This window comes from Cervus elaphus, chromosome 4, assembly GCF_910594005.1.
Source record: "Cervus elaphus chromosome 4, mCerEla1.1, whole genome shotgun sequence".
Lineage (NCBI taxonomy): Eukaryota > Metazoa > Chordata > Mammalia > Artiodactyla > Cervidae > Cervus > Cervus elaphus.
The window spans coordinates 12618981-12635728 of record NC_057818.1 but is presented as its reverse complement, the minus strand read 5'-3'; the positions used below and the strand labels follow the sequence as shown (position 1 = coordinate 12635728).

At 54.0% G+C, this 16748-nt stretch overlaps 1 protein-coding gene across 2 annotated transcripts in view; it reads right to left on the bottom strand.

Moving 5' to 3' along the window:
* Positions 1–16748, bottom strand: part of CRISPLD2 (cysteine rich secretory protein LCCL domain containing 2) — a 65678-nt gene that overhangs the window by 40712 nt on the left and 8218 nt on the right. The window contains exons 2-5 of one of the 2 annotated variants that reach the window (XM_043898199.1): positions 8295–8609; positions 5249–5367; positions 3336–3468; positions 2790–2905 (exon numbers count right to left, since the gene is read on the bottom strand). In XM_043898199.1, the coding sequence (XP_043754134.1) occupies positions 2790–2905; positions 3336–3468; positions 5249–5367; positions 8295–8534 (608 nt within the window). In that variant the 5' untranslated portion in view covers positions 8535–8609. Of the gene's footprint in view, positions 1–2789; positions 2906–3335; positions 3469–5248; positions 5368–8294; positions 8631–16748 lie in introns of those variants that run through there. The other variant, XM_043898200.1, reaches the window with a different exon arrangement.

Genomic DNA, 16748 nt, shown 5'->3' with positions numbered 1-16748 from the left:
TTGCCCAACATCACACAGCAAGTGAGTGTGAGGGCTGGGATTTGACCTCAGCCTGTAGGGTTCAAAGCTTTGACCATACTCTGCTCGCGGGGCTGAGAGCCTCTGGGCATCACAGGCACCAATCCGCCTCCCTCTAAGCTTCCGGGGCAGGAAAACCAGAGGCCGCTCGGTGGGATTTCTCCAGGGCCTGGGTAGCAGGTGGTGAGCAGGACTCCCAGGCCCTTCTGGTGGTGCCTTTGGCAGCACAGGCTGGAGCAGTGAGTGACTGGGGGCCGGTTTCTGTGATCTGTTCTAGGAACTTCCTTCATGGTTGCCCCAGTCAACTAGCTGTCTTCTCAGGAAATAGATGCAGGGCCCCACTCTTGGGCCAAGGGCGGCCGAGCCATGAGGAGCAGGCTCTGGGGCTGGACCTGGCCCTTCCAACCAGAACCTCTGCCCTCGTCTCTGTATGGGGTAACCTCGGGGACTGGTCGTGAGATGAAGGAGGTGGCTGTGTGGACGGCTCACGTCAGGACTAGCCTCTGGTGATGGCAACACACTCTCTGAGCGCTTGCTAAATCAGCAACCTCACGGGGTGACGGTCTGATGGCTGTCCAGGGCGGCCAGGGAGGGAGGGGTCCCATTAGTGCTGGCCAGGGACAAACTGCAGAAAACACGCTGTTTGCTCCTGGTCAGCCCAAAATAGTGGAATGGAACCACCCAGGGCCATGCGGGTGTCAGGCCGGGGGTGGTGGGCAGGGGCTGTCACAGGCTGCACCCACAGCGGGCAGAACGACACCCCCAGCAGGCTGCAGACACTGCTTTGTTCAGCACATCGGCCTCACACGCAGGCTGGCCAGGGCTCACGGAGGGCTTCGGGATGACCCCACAGATGGACCATCACCAGGGGGACCCTGAGGCCCCAGCGCCTGCCCTGTCACTGGGTGGGGCTCAGTAGGTTCTTCAGACCATTCGGGCCCCCAGACGGGCTCTTCCCCCACCCACCCCAGCTGAGTCTGCCAGCATGTGTGGGCTCCGCGTCTCCTCAGTGACAAACCAGGCCTCCCACAGGGCTGGCGCAGTAGCTCTCAGAGGTGGTGGCTGTGGATGGGGGCTGGGTGCCAGGCGTCCTGGGAACCCGTCCTCCAGCCTGGGCGCCATGTTATATATACACGATGCATGGGCTGAACGTATGTGCACGCCCCCCATAACCATAACCCCCAGAGTAGCTGCATTTGGAGATGGGGCCTCAGAGGAGGTGACTGAGGTTAAATGAGGTCACAAGGGTGGGGACCCTGATCCAATAGGATTAGTGGTCTTATAGGAAGAGACATAGAGAGCTCAACTTCCTCTCCATCTCTCTCCTCCACCCCCCTGCACACAGTGAGGAAACATCATGTGGAGACACGGGGAGAAGGTGGCCATCTATGAGCTGGGAAGAGAATCCTCACCAGAAACCAGCCCTGCTGGACCCTGATCTGGACTTCTGGCCTCCAGGGCTGTGAGAGAGAACTCTGCTGCTGAAGCCACTTTGTTGCAGCAGTGTGTGCTAAATAATACAAATTTATACATGTGAATATTTACTAGCTGTACTTCCAGGATTAGTGTGTTTTCCTATACGTACAATATTAATTTTTTTAAGAAAGGGATAGGAGGTAAATAAGGGGGAAGTGGTATTTCTAGTAGGATCTTCTAGTGTTTTTTTTTTTTTTTAATATACAGTCAAATTGAATTATTCCTCACTCCACACCTGCCACTCTTCCAGTAGTTCTGACTAGCTTACTGCTCTTCCGTGGGGCTTGGTCCCTCCCATTGATGACACAACCCATAACCTCATCCCTGTGGCTGTGGAGGCACTGTTACCGCTAGCGTGCCGGATGGTTTACAGAGAGTTTCTATTTTCCTCCCAACCTCAGCGATTCTCTCTTCATCCCACCTTCGCATGGCCACTCCTGACCCAACCCAGTAAATGAGGTCATTCCTGCTTCATGCAGTCACTGAGAAAATATGTTTTAAGGGCCACTGCATGCAGGGCCCAGTGCTAGGATGGCGGCCAGCCCCGTGGCCAGTGCGCAAACCACAGGCTGTAAACTGGGTGAGCTGTTCTCCGAGAATCAGCACATAGTTGTCTTGTGAGCAACAGAGGTGAGTGGGTAAAGAGGTAAGTGACATACTGATGGCATCAGGGTGCTGTAAAGATGAAGAGGGGCTGTGACCCAAAGGTTTGATCAGGTCCCTTCTGGGAGGGGAAACATAACAATGCAAAACACCTATTTACTAGCATGCCCTTTGCTGCATATTTTCAGAGAAAAAGAATCTTTATGGTGGACTCCACTAGTTGCCCAGCCAGCAGCTATTCCTGCTTCTGATCTATTCAAGCAGTCCCAGAAGACAATTTGCCAAGCCAACTGGGACAAGTTCATTGGTCAAAGCCAACTGGGGCAGTCTTGTTCCCCCCTGTCCATGAGTAGTCTGGTTCTGGCCAATGACGTAAGGAGAAAGTGGACCAGGGGAGAGAAAAGCCAAAGGAGAGAACTCTTTTCTACCATTCTCTTCCCTTCTGTTTGGGGAGACTTGGTGCCTGATGTTTTGCAGCCTTCTTATGACCATGAGGAGAGGATAGTACTGCAAGAAGACAGAAAGTTCTCCTTGACACTGCTGAGCTACTAAGCTAACCTAGACGCACTAATCTCTGAATGCCTTGTTATGTTAAGTAATGAAGAGGTTTTCCCACTTAAGCCAGTTTTAGTTGGGTCTTCCATGGCAAGCAAACACACCCCAACCCATAAAACCATGTCACTTGTTCTTACTTTGGAGAATAATTGCAAACGAGGTAGACTGCATTCTCCCAAACATCTCCCCAGACATTGATCCTCTGGCAGGTGTTCACAGCACAGCCGATCTTGTTGGTTGTGGCCCAAACTATCTGAAAAGATGACATCCATACATCAAAGTACAAGGGGAAAATGACCAGGGTGACATAATCTGGCCTGAATCCATAAGGTGCCCACAGTAAATGGGTGTATGGTAAAGGGGTGAAGGCCCAAATTCTTCCCCTAGCCCGTGAAAGAGCCAGACATTTGTTTAAATCAAAAATGGAAAAGTGAACAAAACAAAACAAATAAGGAACATGCCCCAGCAATATAAAACTGCTATAGAAGTTTCTAGTGCTTATTCTCAGTTTCCACATTTGTGAACCAGTCACAAACAGTTCAACCCACCAGTTATACTTTGAATAGGACTGAATTAAAGGAAGAAAATTAAGGCAATGATAGAACAGAGGTTCTCTGATTGGGGGAGAGCCCCACAGTTCTGGGGGTGCCAGGCTGAGGCCACGCCCGATCTTCCAGCCTTACCTGGGTGTAGTGGGTGCACATGGGCCCGGAGCACCTCTCTGGACACCAAGGGTTGCACTCGTGGGGGTAGGGGTAGGTGTAGTCCTTCACCTCATCGTACCAGGACTGCACGTGGAAGCCAGGGGAGCGATACCTGCAGGGACAGATGGGCTTGTTAAGTTCTGGTCACCACATGCACACAATAACAGAGACCCCTTCTGGCAGCACCCACCCAAGGTGGAGTTGGAGGCGGGGCGCGCCTTCAGGCCAACAGCCCTACATCCCACCTGGCACCTGTTAGAAGTGCTTAAAACCTGAACTGGCCTCCTTCAGAGTGCAGGAGTATGCCTGGGTGACCCACACACCACCTGTGTGTATGAGAAACCTGTATCTGGCCCCAGTGAATCCTTTTTTATACTAATAATTATGTATTTTTTTCATATACATTTGGGGAAATATATGCAGCCCCTGAATCCCGTATTTCACAGATATTACTGCATAAGAAAAAACCGAAGAGGGGCAAACCTTGCCCCAAGCTCCCATTTGGGATCCTATCACCTGAGCCCTCCCTCGCCCCCAGCACTTAGAAGACACTCCCCATCTCTTGTTGTGACTGGCCCTCTCTTCAGCCCCGTCTGCCAGGCTGGCATCGGGAAAGAAAATAAACCAGATGCAAGCCCCGGTCGCTGTCACCAGCAAGTGTAGACAAAATGGTTTCAACAAGCAGAACAGATGTGGGGGGGACTGGGCACTTCTGAGGGCACCATGGGGAGCAGGGCAGTCAGTGGTCTTGTAATAATTACCGTCAGGACTCTGGCAAAGGTTGTGGTCAGTGCCCTGGCCAGGGAAAGCACCTCTCTGCTTGGGGCCAGCTCAGAGAAGGACACACAGACAGCGACAGGGCTCCGGGGCCACAGGGTACCCACCACCCTGTCTGTCCATGTCCCACAAGCCTTGCTGCCAGGCTGGACTGGTTTTAGAAAGAAAACATTCAGCTGCTGAGGGGCTTTCAGATGAGGGGCTCCTCTGGAAAGTGAGTCAGCAATATTGATCCAGAAAGGGGACAGCCTTTGTGCTATGGACCTATCAATCCTACTCCTCAGAGTTTTCCTAATGAAATCATTCAAATGAGCCAAGAGGGAAAAAGAAAAAAACAAAACCCAGCTACGAGAATAGAATGGCTAAATTCTGGTCTGTCAACCTGATGGCTCACAGGCAGCCTTTCAGATGTGATAACCATGACAAGTATGTGCTAGAAAACTGTTTGATGTCGTATGAGAAGGAAAAAAAAAAAATCAATAGCTGTCCTGGCCACAGTTACAACTATGGGAAAATATGTCGGCCAGATGCAGCCCAGGAGCCCAGAAACACAGAAAGAGCTGACCAGGTCAGCAGGTCCATGGGTTGGGTTCCTCATAGACATTTTCTGGTGATGCTGTCATAAGACTGACTGGATAAAAAGCAGAAAACAACACCGGGTTGCTATGCCTCCACGAAGCCAAGCCTCTAGCCCTGTGATGACCCCTTGCCCAGGTCCTGCCTGGAACAACCCTGGCTAGAGGACAGTGCAGGGGCTTGGGGCCCCATTAAAATCCGAGCTCGGGAACTGGATATGGCGGGTCTGAAGGCCAGCCGACCCTGCCCTGTGTTTTCAGGGGCTCTGTCCAATCCACATCAATTTTTCAATGAAAGGGGCAAAATGGAAGCAGACCCTGGAAACCTCGCGACTCCTGGGTCCCTACTCAGAGAACTCGTGTGCCTAGCACAAGGGCAGCGAGTCTTAATCTGTCAGAGGACATCTTCCCCACTTCCTCTAAGGAAACCCGCTCAGTTGACCTGGGTGAAGATCGGTGGGTGACATTTAACAGGCGCTCAGAGGTCCGGCAGTGTGAGTGAGACCCCAGGTCACAAGTAGGGGCCATGGCGTCTCTCACCTGCCCCAGTGCACAGCCAGGTTCTGCCCGATGGACACCAGCAGGCCAGTGGGCCCGTGCTCCCAGACGCACTCCTGGGCCCAGGCTGCCGCTGACTTCTCCAGCTCTTCATCCCAGGTCTGCAGGGGACGAGAAACGGGCACCAGGAGGTAGGGTCAGGATGGGTGGAAGAACTCAACTGTGCTGACGCCCCCAGCTCGGGCCCCGGGACGACCCTAAGCACCAGGCTTCAGCTTCTGCGACACTGGACTCAAGGACTCTGAGAGCATTTCGACAGTCTCTGGTCAGCAAAGAACCTAGAGGAGCCTGGATGCTCAGAGCTCCTGCTCATCCCCTAACTTGTCAGGGACCCTAGCAAGTCCCTCCTCTCAGCCTCAGTCTCCTCATCTATGAAACGGGAGGATGAATAACTTGGAGATGGATGGTGGTCATGGCTGTACAATGGTGTGAGGGTACCTAATGCCACTGAACAGTGCATTTTAAAATGGATGAAATGGTAAGTTTTATATTATGTATATTTTACCATTTTATATATATACATATGTATGTATTTATACACACACATGCTAAATCGCTTCAGTCATGGCCAACTCTTTGTGACCCTGTGGACTGTAGCCCGCCAGGCTCCTCTGCCCATGGGGATTATCCAGGCAAGAATACTGGAGTGGGTTGCCCTGTCCTCCTCCAGAGATCTTCCTGACCCGGGGATCAAACTCACGTCTCTTATATTTTCTGCATTGGAGGCAGGTTCTTTACCACGAGCGCCACCTGGGAAGCCTATATATAACCTTATACACACACACACACACACACACACACACATATATATATAGCTTTTTTTTTCTAAGTAGCAAGAAATGCCTTCAACTCACCCAGTCCTGCTCCCCTCCGGCAAAGCCCACCCTGAGTCAGGGTCTGGGACAAAGAATCTGTCACCAGCTCCCCTCCCAACCAGCCCAGGGTGCACACATAACCCCCCTGAAGAGAACACAGTGAACCAGATGAGTGGGACTACTTTTCTCTCTCAAGAAACTGACGCCCAGTGGCCCTCAGGCTGTGAGCCAGCGGCTGCCCCGCCCCATCCAAATCTCCCAGGCAGGCAGGGGCTGTCCCCTTGCCCTGTGGAGGCCCAGCCTGGCACACAATAGGTGCTTCCTGACAGCCTATACTGGGAGGGCCCTGGGACGTTCCAGGAGACCGGTTCACCAACCGCCGGACCCCAACACGAAGTCACCCCTTCCCCCCATCTCCGGGCCTGTGTCTCCTTCTGGCCAAGATAACGGCACTCCTCAACATCCAGGGGCAAGTCCTAAACCCAGACAGGCTGGCTCCAGAGCCTGTCCACTCATAAAACCTCAAAACAGGGTGTCTTAACTCTGTGGGGTTTTACAGTCCACCTCTTGGGATGAGCCTGTTTCAGAGGGCTGTGGCTCAAAGCTCCAGGACATGGATCTGAGACACCCTCTCCAATCAGCGCCGCCTGTTGTTGGGCGGATGGACGTTGGTGGGCAAGGATGCTGGCAGGGGCGAGGGGAGCCTAAAAAGAAACCTACCCTAATTCTCTCCAGCTTTAACCCTAAAAAGCTCTGAATGGCTGCCCCGCGCATTAACATTTTGAAAGGGTGTCCACTCTGCCTCCTAAAATTAGCACAGCCCCTTCAGAACAAACCCCTGGACCGTGTTCTTGAGGGAAAAAAAAGAAATGGTTTCATAAGGAGTCCCCAGGGGACAGCCTTGCCCAGGCTCTACCCAGGCGGGCACCCACTCATCCCTCAGCCCCCGGTGGGCCGCCTCATCTGGCTCAGCAGTGCCGCGGGGCCCACAGCCACATGGGCAGGTGCCCGGCCGCGAGGGTGACCGAGGTCAGAGCGTGAACGACACAGGGAGCGGCAGCTGAGTCCAGAGGAAGGAGAGGGGCCAGGGCCCGGGCTGCACGGAGCTGCAAACGGGAGTGACGGGGTGCAGACGTGTGGGGTGCGGAGGGGGGCTGTGCACACAGCACCCTGAGACTCCTCTGGCCGCAGAGGAGGAAGCGAAACAAGCTAACCAGACAGGCCAGGGCTCCTGACAGGAGGCGTGGGTGCCAGGCAAGAAGCACAGAGGGCCCTCGAGGCTCCAGCCAGGAGAAAGGCTGGAAGAGTGAAGATTTAGGAATTATAACATGATGCCAGGATTCAGAGGGCAAGATGGGAGGTGAGTCCCCCTCCAGGGCTGAGGCTGCCCTGCTAATCAAGGTGTGAACAACATGGGCAGGGAGGGTGGAAACAGCTGGAGAAAGAGTCCCAGGTACCTAGGGGGGCAGCAGAGTGGGGGTGGAGTTCAGACAGCATGGACAGGTGAACGAGAGCGTGGGTCCTGGACTCAGCCGGACCCGGGTCAGGATCCACTTCTGCCTCTGCCAGTTGTGATCCCGGGCCAGTCTGTAAAGTTGGGGGGAACCACGGTGTCCACTTCATGGGGCCGAGAGAACCGGACAAGGAGACACGGGAACGAGGGTGGGGCTGGGGACGGGCACCCGGAGCTGGTCGCCCCTTCTGTTCCTAAGTGCAGGGGCTTCTCTCGAGGTACAGGGGACCCTCCACTGTCCCTTCTCAGCCTCCTCCTCCCAGCAGAACGCCCCACTGCTCACAGACTCAGCCGCCCCTCGCTGACGGAGGGAGCACCTTAAGAGTGGGCTGGAGACCAAGCTGCATGAAGACCTCGGTACCAGCACAGCCCCAGGGCTGAGTGTCTGACTGGGCGTGTGACAGGCGTGCCAGCCAACTGTCAAGTGAACACTGAGTCAACCCAGCTAAGGAGATGCTGAGGTGACTCGGTAAGGAGGAAGCAGAGCTGGGGTCGGACTCACCAGAGCCCACCCCTTGACCCTCACCGCCCCCCCCGCTCCAAGAGAGCCGAGGGTGGGGAGCGGGGGCTGAGCTCAGAGAGGTGCAGCCAGGCGCCCAGAACGCAGCCAGGGGAGCCTCTCTGGCCAGTAGCTCCCGGGTCCTGGACCCGCCCCCGCCCCGAGCCCCCACGCCAGGCCAGCCCCAGGCCCGGCGCTCACCATGTACTCCATGTTGGAGGCGGGCGGCGACACCTGGCCCCGCAGCTTGTTGTGAAGCATGAGAATCTCCTCCTGGTCCGCCCTGGGGATGGCCCTCCGCGCCCGTGAGTGGGGCTGGTCCCGCTGGTACTTGCTGAGCAGCTTCTCTAAGTGTGTGATGTTGGGCAGGAAAAAGCCTTGGGCTCCGCAGAGCAGCAGCACCAGCCCCAAGGGCACGACACCAGTCAGGACACAGGTCATGGCTCCACGCCGGCAGCAAGGCAGGCGGTGACGGGCGGCCTGGGCGCCTGAGGCAGAGCTGGGCGTTCTCGTGCTCTGAAAGGAAACAGAGGGTGGCTGGAGAAGTCGGTCAGTGCCAAACCCGCCACGGCAGAGAGTGAACAGGGCACCCCTCTCTCCCCATTGTGCAGATGTGAAGACTGAGGCTCACAGAAGCTACACCAGCAAGGTCCAGCAGGCAGGAAGTGGTGGAGCTGGGATTCAAGCCAGCGGCCTCCAGCACGGCAAGCGGCCCGATGCCACATGGACATCCTGGCTCGGTCTCTCCCAGACTCAGCTTCTCGTGGCGCCTCCTTTTCTCTCACTCTGAGTCAGCATCTGGACTCATTCAGGGCTCCGGTGAGTCTATGGCCTGAATTAAACTCCATCTCCTGCCCCCAAAAGAGACTGCTAAAGCCATTTCACGTCAGCAAAGGATGTGCCATGAACCAACGGGGGTAGCGAACTTCCTAGGCCCTGTGAGGTAAGACTCAGTTCCCAAACAGGCTGTCAGGCACCCCCAGACCCACCCCCTGCACAGTCCTTCCACGGGGTGGGTAGCCATCACACCCTACGCCACAGCCTCCCAGGGCCTAGCCACGTGCTCTGCTAACTTGATCCTCGGAGAAAGTGACAGTGGAAAGAGACAGGGCCTCCCAGGGGTACCAGGGTACCCCACTCTCACCCTGTCTCTGCCTGGCAACCCCCCAAACAGCCCAGCGAGCAGCCTCCCTCGGCCAGCTTCTGTCTGACAGTGGGCCCATTATGGGCACTGCCAGATGTGACCCTCCTGGCTGCTGAGTGAGTGGTCCACATGGGTGATTAGCACCCAACAGCCGCATCAGCAGGGCCAAGGAGGGGATGGAAGATGGTGGTTGGGACTCCCGGACCTTCCAGCCCCTCTTGGGGCTGTGCTTCCCAAGGAGTGTTTCTGGAACCCTAGCTCTTGACACATGCCGGGCCAGGGGCCGTGGTGCGTGCCTCGTGGTCACATCAGTTGGGATTCACCCCCTCTGAGATCCACGGTGCCGACACCGTTATTTTATGACCCGTCAAAGATCTTCATGATCTGTCCTTGCTTTTGGGCTCCGGGCCCTTTTCCCAAACACCGCCTCTCACTAACCTTTCTTCCTTGGCAGGCATCTTAGGAAAAGCTGTCTTAGTCTTGGAACACACTTACTAATTCTAAAATCCCCCGGCCTGAAGATAATTTATTAGGTTTGAGTTTCCGCTGCGCCTGCGCTCTTTCTCAGAGCCCTTCCTGAGCCTCTGCGGGGGCCGGTCGCCTCATCCGTGTCATCTCCAGCCCTCACGAAAGCCCAGGAGGTCGGTCTGCCCTTGCAACCACTTTACAGATGGGGAGCCCGAGGCTCAGAGAGTTGATCCCAAGGCTGCTTACTGGTAAGACTCAAACCCAGGTGTGATGTCCCTGAGGGCCTGGGGTTTTCCAGTACACTGCCTCGGTTCCTCTCACCCTGGGGGGCCAGGGGTCACACTACAGGTCATGAAGTGTGGTCCTCCTGATGACTTGTTGTCTGGTCCAAGAAGACAAGACAGGGCTTGTTGTTCACCCTTGTTTGCTCACCCTCTCGCCTCTGTTTCACCCCCAAGGAAAGTCGATCAGTCACCCAGTGACCTTTATAGGCACCTATTTTGTGCTGCATGGTGGGAGAGGAGGACAACAAGGCACTGTCCCTGGCCTCAAGTGGCCCCCAGTTAGGCTGGGGAGATGGGAGCCCCTGACCAGCGGGATAGGCCTGGCTGAAGACAGCACAGAGAGCTGGAGGGAGGCATCCAGAGACCCCTGGGTGGGCAGGGAGGGAGGCAGCCTGGAGGCTACCCACCCAGAACCCCAGGAGGCCCCTCTGTCATCTCCCACGTGAACAATAGCCAGGGTTTCAGTGGTTGCATTGGCGTGGGGCTGCAAGATGGCAGTGGAAGAAGGGGGTCCTCTGGGGCTTGTCCTGGGCACCCGAGAGGCAGAGAGCAGAGCCTGAAGCTATGGGAACGCGGCATTTCCCATCTCTGTTCCCTGGAAACTCTCCAGGGTCCTGACTGGGCTTACGCTTCAGATAAAAGCAGCCGACATGCAGGCGGAGGCCCAGCTCCGTGGCCTCTCGGCCTCTCGGCCAAGGAGTTCCCTCTGGGGCAGAGCCGCAGGGACCGCGGGAGGGCTTCTGTGTGCTCACTCGCCCCGTGGGAATCAAGCCAGTAACGCAGACGCTCCCAGGGTCCCTGCCGCCTCCCCGCTTAGTCACACCACCATATATGATCATTTCCCAGCTGCAGAGGCCAGGCTGAAAAGGATGCCAAAAAGTACTGACGGTGGGTTAAGATTTGGGACAAAGCAGGAGCAAGACTGACATCACAAAACGACCACTTGGTGGTCACAGCAACATCCAATTTGCTTTACTCTCCACTTCAGCATCCCGAGGGGCAGGGCACCCCCAAAGGCATGAAACAGGAATTGTTTACATGACTCAACTGGACCAAAAGCTGGGTTTGTTTTAAACCACCAGTGGGCACAATTCAAATAACTCTCAGTAGGGGGAGGGGTAAAAGAACTGTGGGTCAGTGTGGGTGAAATATTATAAAGCAGGTAAAATGGAAGACCTGGAGTTCTGGGATTGTCGGCAGCAACAAAGCTCTAATCCAATGTTGGGCTAAGAAAGTTGTAGAATGTTATGCCAACGGTAGTATTTATTTACATTTTAAGGTATATAAACCATATTTTGGACAAGTTTATGGATATTATAGGTGGACATGCATATATATGTATGTGTATATTACACAGACATGTATTATATGTGTTTGTACATATATCAGATGGTGTGCGTGCATGTGTTTGTATAGTGAAACCAGTTCGTGGGGTGGTTGACTCTGGGAGGGAAACTGAACTGGGAACAAGAATATGAGGGGACTCATCTTTAATATATTGTTTCTGCTTTAAAATCTCAAGCACATGTGGCAAAGCGTAAGCTCTGTTCATGCAAGGTGGACCAGATGAGTTAGCAGGAATTGTGATGTGGTAACCAAAGCAGGGCATCCTTGGGGGCCGGACCTCATTGGTGAGTGCCCTCTATCCTTTGGACTTGCCTACTTCAAGTTTTTAAAAAATATTAATGAATAGAACAAAGCAAAATGGCAAAGCATGAAAGGACAGTGAAACCGCTGCTGGTTCCAAGTGCATCCTCCTGGCATGTTCTCCTGAACAAGGGTGACCTTATTCCAGGAGGCTTGGTGAGCCGCCTTCACTCTGAACGTTCAACGGCCTCGCACGGTCCAGGGCCCACAGACGGGGCCTTCCCTCCAAGGTTCAGGAGAGAACTGATGAAGCTTCGAGTGGAGCTTCAAAGTTGGGAGAACCACGGGGTTTAGTCAAACCTTCCCCTGGGGAGAAACACAAATGAAAAGAGGCGTTTCTCCAAGTGGCTTCTCCACCTCGAGATGGTCGCTGGCACAGACATGCCGACTTGTCTTGGGTCGGGCCACTCATAGCACCATGTCGGGCGGCACTGCTGGGTCCAAAAGTAGTCTGGCCTGCCTGCAGCTTGGGGAGGGGGTGGGGAGGGGCGGGCTGGGGGGCTGGGGGTCCATGCTGGGGAGGGGCAACGCTTGGATCATGATGGCTTCTAAGTCTGGGCCAGGGAGAACACAGAAGATTCAAGCAGAACTGTAGCAGTAACAGGCCTGGTGTCCCACAACTTTATTCCAGACCACAAACAGGGCTGGCACACAGAGGGAAACACAGAATCCTGGACTGAGCTATGCCTTCTGCAAATTCCTTCATCGGAGTCCCAACGCCAGCTCCTCAGACCATGGCTGGGTTTGGATACAGGGTCTTAGAAGAGGCAATTAAGTTAAAATGAGATCATACGAGTGGGCCCTGCTCCAGTGGCTGGTGTCCTTGTAAGACGGAGGGATTAGGACACAGACATGCACAGAGGGATCAGCATGTGAGATACAGGGAGGGGACCGCCGTCTACACGCCGAGGAGCAGTGCCTAAAAGAAAACAGCCCTGCCGGCACCTTGATCTTGGACTTCCAGCCTCCATGAGAGGGAAAGAATGAATTTCTGGTGTTTGAACCGCTTGGCCTGGGGTGCTTGGTCCTGGCAGCCCTAGCAGACTAGTATTAATACAAGCATCAGACAATAAATGAGAACTAGGTTCTAAACATCCCGCTGGTGGCTGTATGGAAGGGGGCGAGGAGGGGACAGAGAGCAAATTGGGCGGCCAAGACTGGGATCATGGCTGGAACCTGGGCGGAGGCAGTTGGTACTGTCTCAGCACAAGGCCATCGGCCAAGGCGACTTCGCCAGGCCCTGCCAGCCCCCTGGTCTGGACAGGCTATTCAACTTCTGCTGCCCAAACAGCTCAATCAGAACTTAGGAACAAAGCACTCTGGCCCCCTTTCCATCTATAATTTAAAAGAAACTGACTCACAAACATAGAGAGCAGGCTTGTGGTCGCCAAGGGGGATCGGGGTGGGGGAGGGATGGAGCAGGAGGCTGGGGTTGGCAGAAGCAAACTACTATGTACAGGATGCATAAACAACAAGGTCCAACTGTAGAGCGCGGGGAACTGCACTCAATATCCTGTGATAAACCAGAATGGAAAAGAACACGAAAAAGAATGTATATATATATATACACACATAACTGAGTCACTTTGCTGTACAACAGAAATAAACACAACATTGTAAACCAACTGTACTTCAATAAAATACATTTTTTTTAAAGTTTTCCAACGGAGACCCACCCACTGCCACCTGGGGCTTTCCAATGACAAGTACAGGCTCCTACCAGGGAGGCCAGTGGGGACTTACCTGGGGGAAGACCCACCACGTGCCCATGGCTGCATTTCTCATCCCACCCTCCTGATGATCCAGAGGTTTGGGTTCTACTGCTCCCATCTGACAGATAAGGAGACTGAGGCCCCCGAGGTCTTTGGGAGCCCACCCAAGGTCATACAACTGCAAGCAGAAAACCTGGGGCTGGAACACAGCTCCATCTGGCCTCTGAGCCCCCTTCTCAATGCCACCATGCCTTTCCCGGGGTGAGTTTCCTTGGGGATTTCCCATCACCACCCATGTAGGGGCAGGACCCCCGCAAACAACCCAGCTCACACTGTGACCCTCCCTGCCCTTCTCTGCTTCCTGGGCAGATGGCTGGGCTCAGCAGAGACAGGCCCCACTCCTACTCCAAGTCAGCCAGTGACTCTGTCGAGAAGAAGGCACCCATGTGTCATCCCCAGGGGAGTGAAACATTTACATCATGGTGACATCGCACCACGACGTGCCCCGTCACCGAGCCTAGCACCCACCCAGCCTCCATCTGCCTCTGACTCAAATATGACGCCCACACGGACTCTCTCTGCAACCCTCCAGCCCTCCTGACATCCCCGAGGGGCTCACACTTCAGGCAGGCGGGTTATCCGAGCTCCCTTTGGGGCCTGGAGATGGAGGCCAACACTCTTTGGCTCTTTTGCACCCCCACTTCTCCCAGGGTGGCCAAATGCAGGCCTCATTTCCAGAGAAGTCCTCTCCACTCTCTGTCCCTGGCCTGCTACCAACAGCATCAAACACCCGCACAGTTGACAGAAATGCAGTCTCCGCGAGGTCTCCTTGGCGGCAGTTGAAACTCCCAGCCTGGGAGACCACAAACAAGATAAGGGCACCAGGGGTGGGGGGGAGAGGGGCGGAGGCGGGGAGACACCGACAAAGCTTTCAAACCCCTCGGTCGACAGCCAGACTCAATCTGGGGTTGGATTCCTGCGGCATCGCCCCAACATGCAGGATGCATTTGGACTCTGGCCGTTTCCCACTCCATTTTCTGGAAAACAAAACTGAGCCTGGGTGATATTCCATGGTATTAGTGAGGTCCGATGCTGGATTGAGATGGAACCAAGACTTGAGATCCCACTTCGTGGAAGCGTGGAGGGCTCTGCCATTACCCTCTGCCCCGGCTAAGAGTCTGTGGACGTCGAGGGCACCCACAGCCCCACGTGCCCCCAGTCCACCTCGGGGGTCTCCTGCCACTCAACTCAACTCTCAGGAGCAAAATGAAGAAAGACAATGTGAATGAACCTGAAGGCGTCACTCCGCCTGGGCTGCCTTTGCCTGTGTTTAGGAAAGTCTGCCAGAAAGATGAATCTCCGTGGGGCCCGCCAGCCGGCAGCCCCGAGGCCGTGCCAAGCTCTCTGCTCTTGCACACACTGTTCTCGAGGCTCAGCCTGTGACCCCGACCTGCCCCGCCCCCGCTGGGGCCTGGCAAATGAATTCCTGCCTGTGAGTTAGGACTCAACTTTGGGGTCGCAGCTTAATCATGGCCCCAGACCTGTCCACCTTGTTCACCGCTGAATCCCCAAAGTCTGACCTCGTCGGAACGAGGAGATCTGTACATTCACTTTGTAAATATTTATAGAACACCGCTGGCATCTTCGTCGATGAACAAGATCAACAGGTCTGCAGGCGTGATTCAGCTCCCAGAAGTTTCTGGAAAGTGGTGACCCTTTGACTCCTCCACTGAGTCTTCATGTGGAGCAGAGACTGATCTGCCTGTGAGGGGAGGAGGCAGGCTGGGGTCAAGGGATGAGCCGTGGGACAAGGAATTACAGGGTCACAACATTACAGGGTTCGTTGCATGGTTAATGGCTAATCGTATTGGCTATGACAATAATAATGATGCTAAATGCTGCACAGATCCATTGTTCGGAGAGATTTGAGAAAGACTGGGATTAATAATGGTGAATGAAGTGAAAAAGGCTATTCTCTCTTATTTCAAAGCTTCTGCTTTGAGACAAATCTAATTTTTAAAACTCCTATTAGATGTCTAATGCTAGTGGGGATGATAAAAAAAAAAAGGCTTCCCTTAAATCTGAAATATGCTTCAGTTCCCTACATGCCTGGGGCCTTAGCCACTTTCTTTCAGCTTCCTGGGGAAGTGGGTTCCGAGATGTCACAGACCGGGTCACAGCATGAATATGATCAGCTGGCCAGGAACCGGATTCACAATGGCGGTTATCCGGCTCAGTGGCCGTTGCTGCCCTGAGACTGGGTCTCCTTCCAGGGGTCAGCTGAGCCCTGGGTGTCAAGGACCCAGCAGCCTGCCTCAAGTCTGCTCACACTGGCTGCCTTGCCAGCTAGACTTGGCGCTTCTTGAGGGCTGAAACCAGTGCTAGACTGGCAAATGTTTAATAACGGACATTTGGAAAACCTTGAAATACTTACCCTAATCTGTAGTGTCTACCCATTCCCTTGGTGAAATATCCCCACCACAGTTATTTCAAGCCATTGATATAGGGTCACTGAGCATGGAGTTTCTGGAAAGAGTCCCACAATAACACACCATGATGCAGCTTTTCCACCATACGCATGGAGTAGACAGCAACCACCCCAAGAGCAGAAAGAACAGTGAAGCAGGGTAAAAGATTAGGATACAATAAGTTTTGACTAGTTATTACTTTTATTTTAAATAAGACATTTCGTTGTAAGTTTATATAACACATAATGGTGGTTGTGTGCACAGGGAACTATACCCAATATTTTGTAATAAACTATAAGAGCAAAAATCTGAAAATATGTATATGTAGGGCTTCCCAGGTGACACAGTGGTAAAGAATGCACCTGCTAATGCCACAGATCCAGGAGACAGATCCCTGGGTGGGGAAGATCTCCTGGAGAAGGGCATAGCAACCCACTCCAGTATTCTTGCCTGGAGAATCCCATGGGCAGAGAAGCCTGGCAGGCTACAGTCCATGGGGTTGTAAAGAGTAGGACATGACTGAGTAATTGGGCGCACGCGCACACACGCACGCACACACACACACACATGTATAACTGAATCACTGTATTGTACACCTGAGATTTACACAACACTGGACATCAACTATACTTCAATTAAAAAAACAATGATGGTGGGATTGAACTGGCCCACAACTTTTCCAGAAACTTAACCATCAGCTCCCACAAGCCAGTATGAGCCAGCTCCAGCACGGCACTGGACGACTGGGTCTTACTCAACCCGAAACTTCGGGGCGTATTAACTGCTCAACAAACATTTCTCACCCATCACCCAGCCAACATGTGATGAGTGAGGACAAAGTGGCTGACCTTGTTCTAGGTCCTCTACTCCCAGAATCTTGTCTTTCTCCCTCTCTGCAGACTGTTGGGGTCAATGCGACTATGATCCCTATT